General features: G+C 54.7%; 1 protein-coding gene across 2 annotated transcripts in view; it reads right to left on the reverse strand.

Annotated features, from left to right (window-relative positions):
* Positions 1-758: 758 nt before the first annotated feature.
* The window catches only part of IGSF3 (immunoglobulin superfamily member 3), an 82,110-nt gene continuing 66,205 nt past the window's right edge, over positions 759-16,663 (reverse strand). For both annotated transcript variants that reach the window (XM_082775229.1, XM_082775228.1), the window contains 4 exons: positions 8,532-8,942; positions 6,569-6,976; positions 3,655-4,080; positions 759-3,008 (listed from right to left, as the gene is read on the reverse strand). In XM_082775229.1, coding sequence (XP_082631355.1) covers positions 2,758-3,008; positions 3,655-4,080; positions 6,569-6,976; positions 8,532-8,942 — 1,496 coding nt within the window. In that variant the 3' untranslated portion in view covers positions 759-2,757. The remainder of the gene's footprint in view (positions 3,009-3,654; positions 4,081-6,568; positions 6,977-8,531; positions 8,943-16,663) is intronic.

Below are 16,663 nucleotides of genomic sequence, written 5' to 3' on the forward strand. Positions count from 1 at the left end.
TCAACACAGTTTACTACAGCTCTCAGGTGTGTTGTATAAAACATGTTTTAGTGCAACATAGTACAAAGTTTTTTTGTTTTTGTTTTGTTTTTTAAAAAATCCAAACATTTTTCCACATCATGCATGGATAGGCTATCTCTCTTTCATCTCAGGTTCAGTACAGAAAGTTACAGCAGAGAGAGTGGTTTGGAAAGCTTCATGTCGAAACTCATTACAGGAAGAGTCTGCCTTATAAAAACAAAGATAACTTAGAGACTGGGCAACAGACTGCCAGAACAACGGAGAAATGTCAGTGGCAAGGTACATTCTGGGACCATCACAGGAGCCGCTTCCTGGGAAAGCCTGGGCTCGGTGCAAGAACTGTTGGCTGGGCAGGGACCAGTTTGGGCCAAGGGGAGCTGTGGAAAAGCCCTCCACGAGAGCCCTGGTCCGGGGCAGTGCTGCTGGGGCAGGCAGACTGGAGAGGAGGAGCCTGGTTCAGATGCAGCACACGCTCTCCAAGGAAGAACAGCTCCTGCTGACTTTCTCTTTTTCCTTTAAAGCTGAAATGAATTGCAGTTCCTGCCCTGAAGCAGTATGTACAAGAGATACTACATTTATGAAACAATACCCACTGGCTGCAGCTGCTGTTGTTCATGTCTTGGTTCTTCAGTTCCATTCACTTTTCATCCCACTCCTCTCTGTGCAGACTCCTTATCCAGAAAGGGAAGACAAGTGTGGGTGTGTGAGATATATATATATATGTATATATATAGGAGTGTGATATTATGCGTATGCTGGGGCCAGTAAGCAATTACGTCTCAAGGAGGGAGACTTTGCAGAGGGGTGAGTGCAATTTGGGCTTCTCAGCAGAAGAAGAAACGAATGACATTCTGGTGGAGGAGTAGAGGTGGCAGCGGACTCTCCTGCCACTGGAGTGGGACCATCTGCATCCCCGCAGATAAGATGCAAGCTCCTCTTCTAGCCAGGAGAGAGGATGTGCCACGCAGATCTCCCACCTGAGGCTTCACCACTTCTGAAATGTCAAGGCATCAGGGTTTAACCTACTAGTACTACAGAGCATCTGCTGAGGTCCCCTTCTCTTCACAAAGAGGGGTCCGACCCTCCCAAAGAGGTCGGCAGCTGCAGGTATGGCACCTCTCTCACGCGAGGCAGGGGGGTGTCTTGCGGCTGCACCCATCCGCCCACGTTGGCTTCAGCCATGCTGCAAAAAACAAATGGCCAGATTTGCCAGGAAGACGTCAAGGAAGACAACAAAAGGCCGTTTTTGGCAAACACTTTCTTCCGCCAGACAAAACGCTTAGGGTGTATTGGGGAGGAGGCGGTTTCCTCCACAGGACACAGCAGGGGTACTTGGCAGTACGGGGTACTTGAGCGTAGGTGCCCCACATGGAGAGAGCCCTGGTTTGCTTCGTGAGAGCCATATCTTTCACAGAAAGAACAGCATTTCCTGTCACGGCAGTTGCGTACAACAAGAGCAGGTGACTTTGCCAGGAGAGAGGGCTTACGGCAAAACGGTTTCTCCTCCTAAAGCCCCAGAGATGGAAAACAGCACACGCACACACACACATACGGGAAGATTTCTCTCAACCCAAAGGGACGTGGAAGCCCCCAGGGTGCAGGTGCGATGCAGGCTCCTTGCCCTGTCCAAGCTCGTACTGGGAAGCCGCGCGAGCTGCTGGGAACCCTGGTGACATGAGGTGGTTAAGTGCACGTCCCTGCTGCGTGGCTGTGACTGGGCTCCTTGGCTGAACCATCCAGGGACCGTGAATCCAACCCACGGAGCTTTCTCTTTCCCCATTTGTAGAGTCATTACTTTGGTCAAGTTGAAGCCTTCAGAGACTGGATCCAGCCACCCGTCCCCAGGCAAGTGGGGCACGGAGAGGAGCTGCCTCATCAGTGGTGGCAGCATCTCTCTGGCATGCTGGACCGCATGAGGACCTTCTTTGATTAAAACAAAGTCAAGGCTTTCAGGTACCTTCCTTCTGTTTCCCCGCTCAGTTCCTGGAGACCAGCTAAATTGCTTTTGTCCTGATTGCAAGCGCACTGAACATTCAGTTCAATGAATGTTCAATTCCCCAAGACTGGGGAATGCTCCCAAAAGGTGTATTGCCTCCTCCTGAGAGAACAGTAAGACGGAGGCAAGAAGATCCTGAGGCTACAGCCAGTTTTTGAGATGGACCTCCCAATACCCCACCTAAACCCTTCAGAGGTGGTCCTGGCTTTGCCTGCTTTGGAAGAGGGAGCAGCTAGCTCAGCGCACCTTGGGAAAAGACCTTCTTCACCGTGGCACAGAATCTCAGGAGGAAAAAACAAGTCTGTTTTGGTACACGTACACATTTACCTCCAGAGATCGTCCCAGGACCAAAAGCCCCCTGGGAACTCCTCGCTGTGTGGAGAGAGGGGGAAGCCTACAGTTCTTTGGGAGACGGAAAAGAAACGACGACGAAAAAGTAACGGCCCAACGGACAACAACGGATGGGATCAAAATTAATGAGAGGAATATCCGCTATGTACAGCAAACGCATAGGCTCGGTGCTGTCTCGGTGGCTGGGTGCGTTCCCACAGGTGCTGGAAGAAGCCTCGGACCTTCCCGTCCCCACCGGCTGGGCGCTCCGCAGAGCTCAGCCGCCGCGTCGGAGCACAGACACTGAAACAAATGAAACAAGAACAATGAAAACCACTCTGTTCCTTAGGGTTCCTGGTGTGTCTCTGCTTCTCTCTCTCTGCGTGTCCTCCTGGGCACCTCTCGTCTCTTTAGTCTATGGTTCCCGGGTGGATGCTGAGGACTGGTGGCTCTAGGCAAGTGGGCGAGTAGTTGAGGTGCGGCTCTTTGATCCACAGCAAGGGGACCCCGTTCTTGCCCTCCGAGTTCTTGCTGGAGTTCCGGCTCTTGAACCGCACCAGGAGGATGGTGATGATCAAGATGCCGAAGATGGGGAAGGGGTAGAAGAACACGAAGTAGAAGAGGGCGTCATTGGAGCAGATGACAGACTGCAGGGTGGAGCCTGAAAAGAGACACAGGATAGTCACGTTTTACAGCTTCTACGCAGCACATAGCTTACAGACTTCTTCAGAAACATAAAAAACAGATGCTCATTAATCTGTATCATAACAGGAGGTAGGGCTCTGACAAAAAACACCAATACTGGAAAACAGAGCAGCAGAAAAAAGCTATTACAGGGCATGATTCGGCTTTATCTCCTGCTAAGAGTTTCATGAGTGCTAAAGATCTTCCTCCCTGGTGCAGATTTTCTGATATCTTATAAAGCAGGGAGCCTTATCACAAAGTGTTTCCCTCAGTGGTGGTACAGAGGCAGCATCTTAGTGTATCTCAATTAACGGACCACAAAACTCTCACGACCTCAGCTATCTCTGAGGCCTCTAAACCACCCAATGGCTTTGAGAGTTATGGGGAGGAGACCCTAGTGCCACAGCCCTGGGCCCACATACAAGTGACTGTACGGTGAGCATGGGGTCAACCCAGCCCGCAGAGCTGGGCTACAAGCCCGCAGCTCGATTGGAACAGCACCAGTACCACAGATACGCCCCGTTGCAGACCAGGTCCAGGCTCCAAGTCCCCAGGGCAGGGGGCCGGTCATGCCCACACAAACCAAGACACACGGGCAGCTTGGGGTCCTCATCTCTTCTCACCTGCATCCTGCACGTGAACGGCGACCGTGCCCGACTCCTCCTCCGCCAGCCGGTACCACACGCCGTTGGGGTCGGCCAGCCACTCCTCCACGCGGCACGAGTAGTTGCCGCTGTCGGCACCGCCAGCCTGCAGCACCGTCAGGCGGAAGAGCACGGCCGAGAGGCGCTGGAAGCGCAGGCGGCCCTCCCAGCGACCCGTCTCGGGGCTGAAGACGGCATCGGGGCCCACGCTCAGCACCGCTTCCCTCTCCTCTTCCTCTTCTTCCTCCGCACGGCCACCCGCCTCTTTGGCCCGCAGGTTGTACCACGTCACCGCAAAGTGGGACTCCGGGCTGGAGCGGGACAGGATGCTGCAGTCCAGCGGGAAGGACTCCTTCTCCTGCACCGTGAGGTTGGCGGTGGCCGTGTCCACCTGCAAGGTGGGGTCTGGGAGGACAAAATGGGAGAGGTGAGTGCGGAGCAGATTGCCACCACGGCTGCTACACTGGGTGCGATCCAGGTGAAACCTGAAGGCTTGACCCCACACAGGTACCTGTGTATCTTGGCTTTCTAACCTGCCTGAGAGTGCTCAAAGGACTTGAAAATCAGCGATGTCTGAGGCACAGGAGGACAGATTTTTTTTCCAGCAATTTGGGAAGTTAATTAGGTAACAGACTCCTCCACAGAGATGACCGCAGCACAGAAGCAGCAAGGAAGCTTCCTAAAGTCTCTCTCTTTTCTTCCCTATTACTTGCTGCAAGGCTACAGAGATGTTTTTAGCTAACTGATATACAGTGGCCAGAACCTCAGATGAGTTGATTAAAGGCTGACTTCAAGAGCAATTAACATTTGATTTAGTCATCCTGCCAGGGAACACATACTCAGGGGATCACAATCAGCCCAGATCTAAGCTTTCATTTAAAGATTAAAAAGCCCTTCCTAATGCAGGAGTTCAGCATGAAGGGCAAGCCAGCAGCTTGAAGAGAGGGGCAGCTTGAAGAGAGCACCAGCTGGGCAAGCCCTGACCCTCGCAGATCCTGGGGTCCCTGCAGGAGAGGGCACAGGGTGCTGCTGTCCCCCAAACCTCACCTGGGGCCCTTCCCCAGACAGGAGGTGTCCGGGTTTCACACTACAGTGCCTGTCCTACAATTCTTAAACGGTCCCCTGTGGAAAATCTTCATTAAGGCCAGAGCTGTTAGGGCTGGAGGCAACACGAGTGTTTTCAGTTCTCATCTTCACCACAGGGATTCCTACAGGAATGAGGTAAGCCCTGAGATTTTGGGGACTTCTGAGGTAAAAAGGAGGAAGGGGAGGAAATGGCTTGTCAAAATAAACACGGAGCCTCCCCCACCTCAGCAGGTTAAACAGAAAGAGAACTAAAGTCTGAAGACACTGAGGGTTGTGTTTTTTTTTTTTTCTTTGTTCATGATTATAGTACTGGAAGATGAGTATGGAGATCCTCACTAATGAGACATGAGTCACAAGCTATGCTATTTTTAAATTCAGTCACTTTGTTAAGTACTGCCTGTCATGAAAGAAAACCAAACACCAACAAAGCACTTGTAACAAAAAAAAATTAATATATATATATATTGAATTGTTGCACTCCCAACTCCCCCTCTTCTTCCCACTCCACATCCTTCCACAATTCAGGTGGAGCCTAGAGGATTTCCCCTCACGTTCAGTCCCCTGTCCTTCAGGGCTGGCAATTTCCATCCCAAATGAGGAGCTGCACGTAGAGCTGTGCAGGGATGCAGCATACCAGGGTCTGCCTGGGAGCTCTGGGGGACCTCTGCTGAAGCCATCTCAGCCAGAGAAGCTTCCTGAGCAAGGACTTCATGGACAAGAGCTGGGCTGTCCCCTGAGACAGCTCCCACTTTTTGCAGCACAAATTTTTCTCTGCAAGGAATTACCAATAAAACCTTCCCAGGATCTTATAATCTTGCCAGCTCCATCACAGAGTTACGAGGCTGACACCTTGCTGAAGTGGGCAGGCATAAAGCACCAAAAAATACTTGCAGAGTGTGTTTTTTTTAAAGCTGGAAGGTATCCAGCAAGTGAAGACTATAACTTTCGTTTGACCTACAGCCTTCCTTTAAGACAGGCATTTAATCTGGAGTCACTTGGCTCAAAAACTAGAGAATCCATATTTCCCAAGGTAAATTGTCCTTGCAGATTGTCATCTATTGGTAAAACTCACCAAACTGGAGTTTCCTCCTTGCTTTGAACTTCCTGAGAATTTTTCACCCCCCTAGATCTTGGAAAGAGCGAGAGGCATCCCGATCCCCATCTCCCTGTGTCTGAGTGTAGCCAAAACAGTGGTGCTACACAGTGGGAGCCACCTGAACCTCTATCATGGGGAATAAGGTAGCCAGAAGGCATGGGAGGCTCCCCCTTGCCCATACAGAGGCAGGCTCTTCCTAGCCAGCTCCTGCCCCATGGAGAATCCCCAGCCCTGGTTCTAATCCAGACGAAGGCTTGGAGCTGGCATTGCCCACATCTTTACCTGTGGAGCAGGGAGCAGCATCGTGTAAAACTGCCTGGACACCAGTGAGGGTCTCAACCCCTCTGCTGCCCTCTTCCCATGCAGAGACCCTGCCTAGAAAGCACAGAGAGCTTCTGCCATCTCATTCTCAGTCCAAATGTGAATAAAATCTGAAGCCTGCTCTACCGAATCTGCCAAAACTGCTGTAAAAAAATAAATTTGCAGATGCAGTAGTGACAAAATCCCAAGCCTGTCTAGCTGTGCTCGCAGAGCTTGCTGAACACTCCTTCCAGAAAAGCAAGGGGCCAGTGAAGACACCCAAGAAGGCATCAGCATGGCCCATAGAGCAGCAGCCATGCCCTCTGCCCAGACCCTCCACTGGTGACAGACGGACGGTGATGCAGGAGGGCAGAGAGCGGCTCCGAGGCGGTGGCATGAGGTGCTCCTCACCTGGCTGCTTCACGGTGAGGGTGGTGAGCCCGGAGAGGTCCTCTGCCCGCTTGTACCAGCGGTCGCTGGGGTCGAGGAGCCACTCCTCCACGCGGCAGTCGTACACCCCGCTGTCCCGCACGGTGGCGTTCTGGATGGAGAGCAGGTAGAGGCCCAGGGACGGGCTCTCCATGTGGATGCGGCCCCGCAGGTCGCCCAGCGCCGCCAGGTCCCCGTAGCGCAGCGTGCTCTGCCGGCTCAGCCGCGCCACGGCCTCCTTCTCCGGGTGCCCCGGCCGCCAGACGTACCACTCCACCGAGAGCTGCGACGAGGGGCTGCTCCGGCTGCTCACCTGGCACTCCAGGGTCACCCACTGGTTCTCCAGCACCGTGATGTTCCTGTGGGTCTGGTTCACCTGCAGGCGGTTATCTGCGGGGGAAGGCCGGGAGAAACGCAGGGTGACTGAGGGATGCCAGGGGTCGGGTCTCCCCAAGTGCATCACCCTCCATAGATACAGTCCTGGGGTGTGATGGAAGAGAAGAGGAAGGGGAAGAAGGAAAAAAAAAAGCGAGGAAAAGAAAATGGGACTGGTGGTTCTGAGGCCTTCTGAAAATCTCAGACTAGCAACCAGCAAGGCTGAATTTGGCACAGGGAAGTGGGAACCCCACATCTCCTCATAGGACCTGGGGGATCCTGAGTGCACAAACATCTCGTGAAGGGAAGTCACACGTGAAGCTCTTCTCATTCTCCCCTTGGGGCAGGGCACGAGCCTGGTCACACCCCAGCCAGTAAGCTCCGCTGCAGTGGGAAAAGGGGAAAAAAAACAAGGCAGAGAAGGGACAGCTGGTTATAGGGAACCACTACTGCAAAACGAGAAGTGGCACGAGGGCAGAGGCACACACGGTGTTTTGCTGCGTTGGGAATGCCCCTGGTTTTTGCTCAATAATTTCATTGATACTCGGGGGGTGATAGCAATCAGCTCTTTTAAGTGAAATGACGTGTGGTACACTCCTAATTCCTTTACAACCTCTTTCAGGGGGCACAGTGTGGACTTCCCTGGTACGGCCACAGGAGTAAGCGACAGGCACCGTACTTCCCAGTGAGAGGTGGGTGATGTGAAGGAGGGGGCAAATCGCAGCTCCCCGCTCCCTGACTGCCCCACAGCCAATTCGGGGATCTGCAGGCAGAAACAAGCAGCTGGGACTGGCCGTGAGCAGTATGCTCTGGCCTGCTGCACTCCCTGCACAACCAGGTGAATTTAATCTCCAGAATTAGGCACCGGGAGCAAGCCAGGGCTTCCTTATGGAGTACTGATGTTCCGCATCAGCAGCGTGCATGGGGTGCTGGCTGCTCTCAGGGACAGTCCTTGCCTCTCTGCCTGGAATGAGGGCTGTGGCCCCAGCTTCTGGTGGCCACCTTCAGCCCATCTTTGCCAGAGATGTCCTCTGCCACGGAAAGCACCAGCAGAGCAGATTTCTCCTTTCCTGGCAGCCAGCTCCCCACCTCATTAAACTGATTACTCACATCTCATGTGCACAGCGCAAAGGGAAAAGAGACAAGACTCCCCACGCCTGCCAGGATACAGATGCAGAGTGAAATTAAACCATGTGCAAAACATAAAAATGCTCTCCCAGGCAGGCACACACCAGTTCTCCCTCATTAGGTTGCTAGCTGACACACTTTCTACGTGACACCTTTGAGGATAAAGAAACCTGGCTCATTACAGCGGCCCTCCAGATGGAGGGGCACAGGCAGGGACCCTAAGATGGACACCAACCCGGTGTAGGCGGGTGACACTGAAGGAGGGGAAATAATGTCTCCCTGAAGGGATGCGCAGGCATGAGGATGCAAGGAGGGGGCGAGAAGGCTGTAGCAGAAAGAAGAGCACAAGCTCCCTGCTGCCCCAGCGGAGCTCAGCAGGAGATGTGCACAACAGCCGGCGCCGAAAGGCCCCAGAGGACCCCAGCAGCACGGCGCGCGCTACCTGGCTGCTTGACGGTGACCTCGGTCCGCCCCGACACCTCCTCTGCCAGCTTGTACCAGGCGTGGTTGGGGCTGAGCAGCCACTCCTCCACGTGGCAGTAGTAGCTGCCGCTGTCGCGGACCTCGGCCCGCTGGACCGTCAGGCTGAAGAGCCCGCCCGACGCCGAGCGCTCGAACTGCAGCCGGCCCCGCAGGCCCTCCTCCTCCGCATAGGTGCCGTACTCGAAGGCCGAGCTGTGGGTGGTCTTCAGGATGAGCTTGCCGTCCGCGTCGGAGGGCTTGTGGACGTACCACAGCACGGCGAAGTGCGAGTCGGGGCTAGTCTGGGATTTGACAGAGCAGTTGAGCGGGATGGGGCGGTTCTCCACCAGGGTGATGCTCCGCTTCGACTTGCTCACCTGCAGCTTGGTCACTGCCAGGGAGGAACGGGGACAGGTGAGAAGAGGTGGGTCATGGACATGGAAAAGAGACTCACCTGTTTGGGGGAGGACCAGAGAGCTCTCCCCCGGCTGCACACACGGCTGCTCTTGCCTTACAATGAACCTTCAGGAAAAAAACATTTAGCTGTTCTCCTACCAAGCCTTCTCTCCTTTTCACCTCCCCTCTATTCCTGAATTTTCCCACCAGGTCCCTCAGCGAGGCACCTGCTTTTCCACAGTCTTTTTTAAAAGTCTCCCTTTCTTAGTTTTGCTGTGGTTGAGAGCACCAAACCTAGTGTGAAGGCTACACCCAAACTCAGTTTCCCCGTCTCTTCAGCTGCAACCATCCTTCAGACACAAGTGCTTTTTTTCTTAGTGAAATCACACAGCTTGCAGCATATACCAATGGGCTTTTGACCAGTTCCACAGAAAACCATTTCCAGAAAGAGTGAATTAAACAAGCCCCTACTGCTGTCACACCCCGGTGTGACACGCAACCTGCAGACACGCACTGATTAGGGGAGCAGCCACGGGCACGACTGGGAGAGAAGCATCCCACTGGGGAGGACCAGCAGGGAACACGCTGCGCTCCAGCAGCCAGGAGCTCTGGCTCCAGGGCCACCGAGGACTGCATCACCTGGGAGAAGTCACGGCCACGCCACCGCTCTCAGCTTCCCAAGTGTGACTGTAGCTCCCGCATGGGCAGCTGAGCGGTCACGCAGTGTTGAGGACGGCATTAGCTCTGTTGTAGAGTGAGATGTTGGTCTCCAACTGCCCCCTCCCTGCAGGAGCAGGAGACAGAGCCTTCCCCTGTGTGTTCAGGCTGTGCCTGATGCGGCGAGCCCTGACCCACGGCACTGACACTTGCAGAGGAGGATGTGAAGCGCCCTCATGTGACACTTGCACTGGGGGAAGCCTGGCAGCTGAAGACCAGACGAGAGGAGCAGCCTCTGGCCACACACTCTCCCCTTGAGCAGCCCTGCCACCACCTTCGCCTCTCCTACAGCGACCAGCAGCTCCTGCTGAACGTGAGGCTGGGGGAAGTGCAGACCTGGAAGGGATGAGCCAGAGGTGTGAGCGTGAAGGATGCTGCATTACCCAGGACACCTGGGCACAGGCAGGAAATCAGGCTTCCCTGAATGGAGGTGATGCATGAGGGATCCTGCACGCTGCTCCTACCCCTTTCCTGCTGCACCCCGTGGCACCAACACTCAGCCACAGCTTATAAAGGGCATCCTTACACTTTGCGATGGTCTTCAACAGTTGAGAGGCAGAAGGTGTGTGCCGGTGCTGCTCCAGCCCCTCCTGTCCTGACCTCTCCAAGCTCCCCTGGTGCCTCACACGGCTGCTTCCCCCTGAAAGGGAGCTGCCTGGCAAAGGTCTTCTGCGTACAATTAGCAAATCTCTTAAGGAAGCCTACCGAGCGCCCTGGGCACCAGAGGCATGGCAGCAGCGCGGTGCTACGGGCGTGGAAGACTGAGCCCTGCCAGGGGAGCCGTCCGGCCCACGCATCCTCTGCTCGCCTGCGAGGAAGCGGCGCTGCCTCCTCTCCCCACCACGGCGAGGGCTCCTCGCTTTGTGTCGCGCCTTCCTGCCGCTGTCCCTTGGGCGCCAGGGTCTCGGATGCCTGCTGGCACGAGCGATGAGCGAGGGAGCTAATGGGTACGGGCAAGCAACATCAAATGGAAGGGAGAAACTCCCCCGACAGTGACACTTTCTGCTCCAGCACAGCATCTGAGACAGGCGTCCTGGCAATGCATTAGAAGTTCCCCTGGAGCCCACGTTGCCCCTGGCTTTAATCAGTATGCTAATAAAGCCCGGATGGCTGCGTTACGGGTACGCAGACAGCGGAGGGAGGGAAGGAGGGAAAAGGCCCCTTGTTCTTCCTCTCTGGGGGACTTCAACTCAATGGGGAGATTTAGCATCACGCTGTCGTATTTCTGCTGCACCCCCACCCCCCAGGCACACTCCAGCCCCTTTGTTTCACCCCAGGACACCAGCCTCAGCTGCTGCACGCACGCTCATCCCACCTCCCCAGCTCGCTGTCGGCTAAGAAAGGTTATTTCAAGCATTAATCAATCTTCCGAGTCCCCGAGAGATGAGCCAATAAAGGGGAAGGTGCTTCTCAGCAGTTTCCTTTCTCCCCCCAGCCCCCTTTCCAAACAGTTTATTTTTAATTGGTACTGGATTATTTTCTGCAACCGTTCCTAAGGAAACCTCTGTTCCTATAGCAACTGTGTATGTTAAGTCGGCAGCCCTATATCTATTAAAATGCAGCCTGTACACACGCGGCGGGGTCGCTCCGCATCCACGCGCGCTGTCGGGGCGTGCACGGGCGGGAGCTGCCGGCACCGCGCTCTGCCCACCTCGCAGCGCCACCAGCAGAGGCAAGCGAGGATCTTTTACGTGGGGGTGAGGGCGGTGGGGAAGAATTCTTCCCAACTCTGCCAACAACGAGATCCTAAATTCCACGCTCGCAGGCCCTCCCCAGCCTTTTCCTACCTGCGAACACCAAGCGCTTTTCCACCCAGGTGCCACATCCTACACAGCGAACGTGCACCTCACGATGCCAGCCTGCCTCTTCCCTATTCCCTTCCGCAGATCCTTTAGGAACAGCTCCCTGTTTTCGCAGACCAGGGGCTGCACACCGCTGGCTCACAACCACCACGGCACGGGGGCTGCCTGGGAGCAGCCGCTCCGTCGGGCTGCAGGCTGGCACGCTCGCCAACGCGGTCAGGATGCAGGAAGCTCCGTGGGGCTGCTCACACCCCTGCCATCCCACGGGAGTGTTGGAGGTGGGACCACCAGCCACCATTCGCAGGCATGCAACCGATCCAAAAGGCTCAGCTGGCACTCGGGAATGGAGATTTGGAAGAAAAAATGAATTCTGAAGTGAGTGGGCCAGGGCGATGGTGCAATACACCACCACAAAGTCCGGCTCTTTCTTTCATCCCGATGGGTAAGACCTCTCCATGGTAAAGCACATCTCGCCACGCTGCGTGTGACTTGCCAGGTCATGTCTAAAGACGCCTGCACGACATGGAAATTACCGCAGTTGCTGGTGCATGAGCGGGACTGCAAGAAGACTGACATCCCAGGCAGCAAGCCAGCCAAAACTTGCCCTCCTGACACAGGGAAACTCCCTTTCCTGGCTCGGGGACGTGTCTGGGCCTCCACAGGGAGCTGATGCAGCCTGCCCCGGGGCTGTGCTGCGCCAGGGCAGGGCTGCTCCAGCGCTGCCGAGCAGCAGGGGCGGTGGGTGCAGCCACGGGAGCAGGCAGGGTTACACGGCACCTTCTGCTGTGCTGGCAGGAGGCTGATGTTCTCTTAACAGCTTCCCAAACATCTGCTTGAGGAGGAAAACAGGTGCATGTGTCGAGGTGAAGCTACCGTGCCTATCGTCTGCAAGCCATAATCCTTTGCCACGATGTCTGCCGGCTCCCCGGAGGGTGCCAGTAAAGAGGATATCACACCTTGATGTGCTGTAATTGGCACTACATATGCTGTTAAGGCTCTCAATTTACACTGGCAACAGGTCATGGTTAAAACCCTTGTATTTCTCTTAAACCAGCCCCGTCTCCTCGCCCAGCCATGCAACCTGGCTGAAGAACACAGGTGTATTGAGTTCTGCAACTGTGCTGGTGCTGAAGACATCAGCTCTCCGATGGCACGGAGACATAAATGCTCTCCTGCACCAGTACAGGCATCCCACTGTGTCTGCTGGAGGAGCAACGTGAGGCTGAATGGGCGATGCCTCACGCTGGAGCCTGGCCAGGATGCAGGGACATTACTTCCCTGCCTGGTTGGAGTGGCTGGCGAAGGCGCGAGGTGTCCGCAGCACGTCTGTACGCTCACTAGACAGCTCACTTCATGCAGCATCCTCCAGCATCACAGTCTCCCTGCATTAACTCCCAGGCTGAGGAAAACATCCCTATTAATTTGCAGGGACAGGCACCGCCTCGGGATACCTGGTCCCGAAAGCTTGCATCTGTGGGCTGGGGGCCAGATCTGGGCCACCTGGGAACCACAGCAGGCCACAATATGGCCAGGTACTCCACAGGCCGGTATGTATGGAGGGGGATTTCTACACACCACGAAGCAGGCAGGCAGTCTCCTCAAGCCAGGTATTTGATAAGCACAGATACACAAATGTTAGGGGGGAAGGGACACGAGTCAGCAGAGGAGGGCAGAAGCAGCGGCACGATGCGCAGCTCTCCTGCTGACTCCCTGCAGCGGTAAAGCCGCCTGGCTCCCTTGTCTCTGCTCCCTAATCATCAGGCCGGGGTTACAACACTCACCTTTATTAAAGCACTTCGCAATCTGTGACTTAAGATGCTCCGATAAAAAAGGTGCTCGCAGACTTTTTGCATCATCTTCCCTTGTAGGTGTCGAGAAAATGTAAGGGCAGGCCTTTGATAAGGGTTCGTTTCCCACATGGGAACTGCAGTACTCAGTTGTAGCTGAAGACAGCCTCCTTAATAAAAAAAAAACACAAAACCCACCATGCCCCCCTGTTGTGTAGAGAGAGGGGGCTGCCAGCTAGGGGATGACCGAGCTCTGCACGCCCCTGGGAAGCTGCCATGAGGCAGAAGGGGTGGGCACAAAGACAGCCAGAAGCAGACCACAGAGCCCCCGGGGAGCCCCGTCACGAGTACAGGGAGGTGGCGAGGGCTGCTGTGTCCCACTTTGGAGACCGTCACCCCCCGGGGAGCACTCCTCCAGAAGACGTGCTCTCCTGGAGAGACCTGGTGAAGTATTACACAGCTTTCCCAGGGACTGCCCTACTTGTAAAAGCCTCCGCTGGGATCTCGCCGTCTCAAGGTGAGGGAGGTGGGGACAGGAGAAACGGGGACACCGCAGCGCGAGCCCACGCACGGTTTGACACCAGGGATGGTGCCTAACAGGTCCATCGGGAGAGACCCATTTCCTCGACCCGAAACGATGCTTACGCACAGGACCTGCGTCTCTGCCCTGCACCCTTGGCTTCAGACATCCCTCAACTGTGAGGGGCTTCTGGCACAGCCTCAGCTGACGCCCCAACCCTGCAGTCACAACGGCCGCGCACCCTCAGGCGCCTCGCCATTTCCCCGAAAGCACCCAGTGACCTAATTCCTGTTTGCCTCGGCTCCGAGAGACCTGTATGCAGGTCACCGCTCTGCCGCAGGCTGAGACATGTGCGAACGCTCGGCACCTCTGCTGCCTCCTCCATAAAAGCACGGATCGAGAGCCTCCTCTGCCTCCACAAGCGTTGCAAGGACACGCGCTGTGGCGATGGGAGCAGAGCAAGCACAAGCCGGCCTACTGACTCAGCGCGATGAGGGACGGGGGCCTCGAATTTCCTAGGAAAAGGAGCATACAAAAGGGAGAGATGTGGGAACTGGAAGGAGTGACCCTTCCCTCTGGTCCCTCTCTTCTCCGCAAGGCGTTCACAGGAGGGAGGACGGTGAGAGGCTCCGAGGAGGAGCTTGCTCAATGGGCTTAAGCGTCGCGCAGAAATCACCGCAAAGCAAAGACAAAAGACTTGGAGCGCCAGCACGGCCTCCCCAGGGAGCCCGGGAACATGGCAGCACAGCTCCCGACTCCTGTTATTCTCTCTTAATAGAACACAATCCCTACTGAAACTGGATTAGCGAGGCTGCAAATTGTGTTAGCCAACATGGGCCGCTGCTGGTGCAACAGGAGCAGGAGAATGGGAAATAGCATTAGACTTTGCCTGCCATTATTACTGCCATTATTAACTTGTCACTTTACTGTAGTGTTCCTATAACAATGAATTATTGCCTGCAAACAGGCTGACATGATCGAATTACTGGGAGAGCAGCTCTACGGAAAGGAGAGACAACGTTAACCCTTTCTGGAGGCACGTTCGGGTGCTGCCCCCTCCCAGGCAGGCAGATAAAAAAGCCAAGGCTTGGACTTCGAACACCACGCTGCCATTTTCCCCTTGTGATCCGCTAGTTTCAGAGCAATGCCCGAAGCTTCCGCAGCTCCCAGGTGGCCCAGGTTCTCATTTCAGGTGGGCTGCACAGACAAAGCAAAGCAGCAATGTGAGTGTCTGCAACAGAGAGGGAGAACCACAGCTGGAGCTCACCTACCTTCGCATCTGGAGGTGGCTGTGGACTCGGGGACAACTTACCTTCAAGAAACAGAAACAAACACAAAGACAGCCCAAATGAAAGTGCCCTGCAACCCTAAAAACAGAAACCTTCCTGTCAAACCCTGAAATAAATGTAAAAGTTCTGCAGGAGAGGCAGGGGGAGGGAGTAAAAGACTCCCAGCACGAGTTGTGCCTGCTGTCAGAGAACAATATACGGCTCACTGATCACTTGTAAATTAAAATATGGAGATAGGATCACTGGAAGATAAATTCAGTACCAAGCTACAGCCGCCGAGGATAAGGAAAGAGGAAAATAACACATGGAGATATTGAATCAATCCTTCAACAGAAAGATTTCAAACAAAAGAGTGCTACGTCAATTAGGAAAAAAAGTAATTAAATGCACCCAAAGAGCGAGTTACAACACATATGGCAGCACTACACACAAATTCCCCTGTCGTTCTGGAGCCTGGCTATTAAAGGCCAAACTTCCTCACAGGGTGTCAGAAAGATGGCTGGGAAGTTTGCAGAGGTGCATGCTAGTGCAGAGCTGCTTCCCATAACCATGATTACTGTCTGTCTTCCTGGTGCTCACTCTATTTACCTGTGTAGTTTCAGAGGCCACTGCTGAAAAGCTGGCGGCTATGCACAGCGAGATGAGGTGCTGAGGGTGGTATGAGACGATATTTTCTTGCTATGCAGAGAGCAAGTTCCCCAGACAGACCTGCTGTAGGATCGTGAGGTCTGCTGGACACTGCCTGCGCCAGCGCTGCTAGCCCCAAGCTGTCAGCGCTGCCCTCTGCAAAAATACAGCCTCCTGGGGAGTGCCCAGCTGAATCCATCCAAGAGCTCACTCACCTTTAACTGCTTCTTTTCACCGTGTTCATTTTCTGTGGGGGGATCACAGCAAGGCTGATGCTGGCACAAGGAACGGGGCAGGGCCATGCAGCCAGCAGTAACAGCCAGGGCTGAGGATCACCTCCCCCTGCACAACCAAGTGCTAGACCAGCTCCACCTGCCTCGTGAGACCCAAACTCACGATTCACGGCTTCATGCTGCGGCTGCCTCCATAAGCTAACTGGAGAGCCCATCTTCCCATCAGGGGAAGTCCTGGAAAAACACTCGTATAGAGAAATTGCCCTTAAATGTTCTGCTGACATTAGCTCCACAAGGTAAAATACGGATCAAGAAGAAGCTAAAGAGTGTGGGGAGAAGGCCTTCAAAACAACATTGAAGAAGCTGTGTGTGCACAGACTGCGAACAGGCTGACATTCTGCTTCTGTGCATGCATCCTGCAAGCGGGAGCAGAAGACCACTCTCAAGGTATCAAAGAGAGAAACTGGGACTGCTTTGAAATGGAAGTGAAAAACTTGCACCTCAAGAAGTAACAATGAAGAGCATGAATTTGGACAGAGCAGCACACCCTGCATACAGCGGAGATGCAAGAATCCCCACAGTAAGACCAGTGGGCACACACACAGCAGGGTTAGGGGCAGAGGTGGAGGAAGCAAACCCACGCGTGCCAACTGGGAAAGGAAAAAGGGGACCAGATGGGTCGCTAATGTGAGTCTGTGCAAAGGCACAGCGCCGGGTCACGCACCGCTGGAAGCCGACAGG

This window comes from Aythya marila, assembly GCF_965140915.1.
Source record: "Aythya marila genome assembly, chromosome: 1".
In the NCBI taxonomy this organism is placed as follows: domain Eukaryota; kingdom Metazoa; phylum Chordata; class Aves; order Anseriformes; family Anatidae; genus Aythya; species Aythya marila.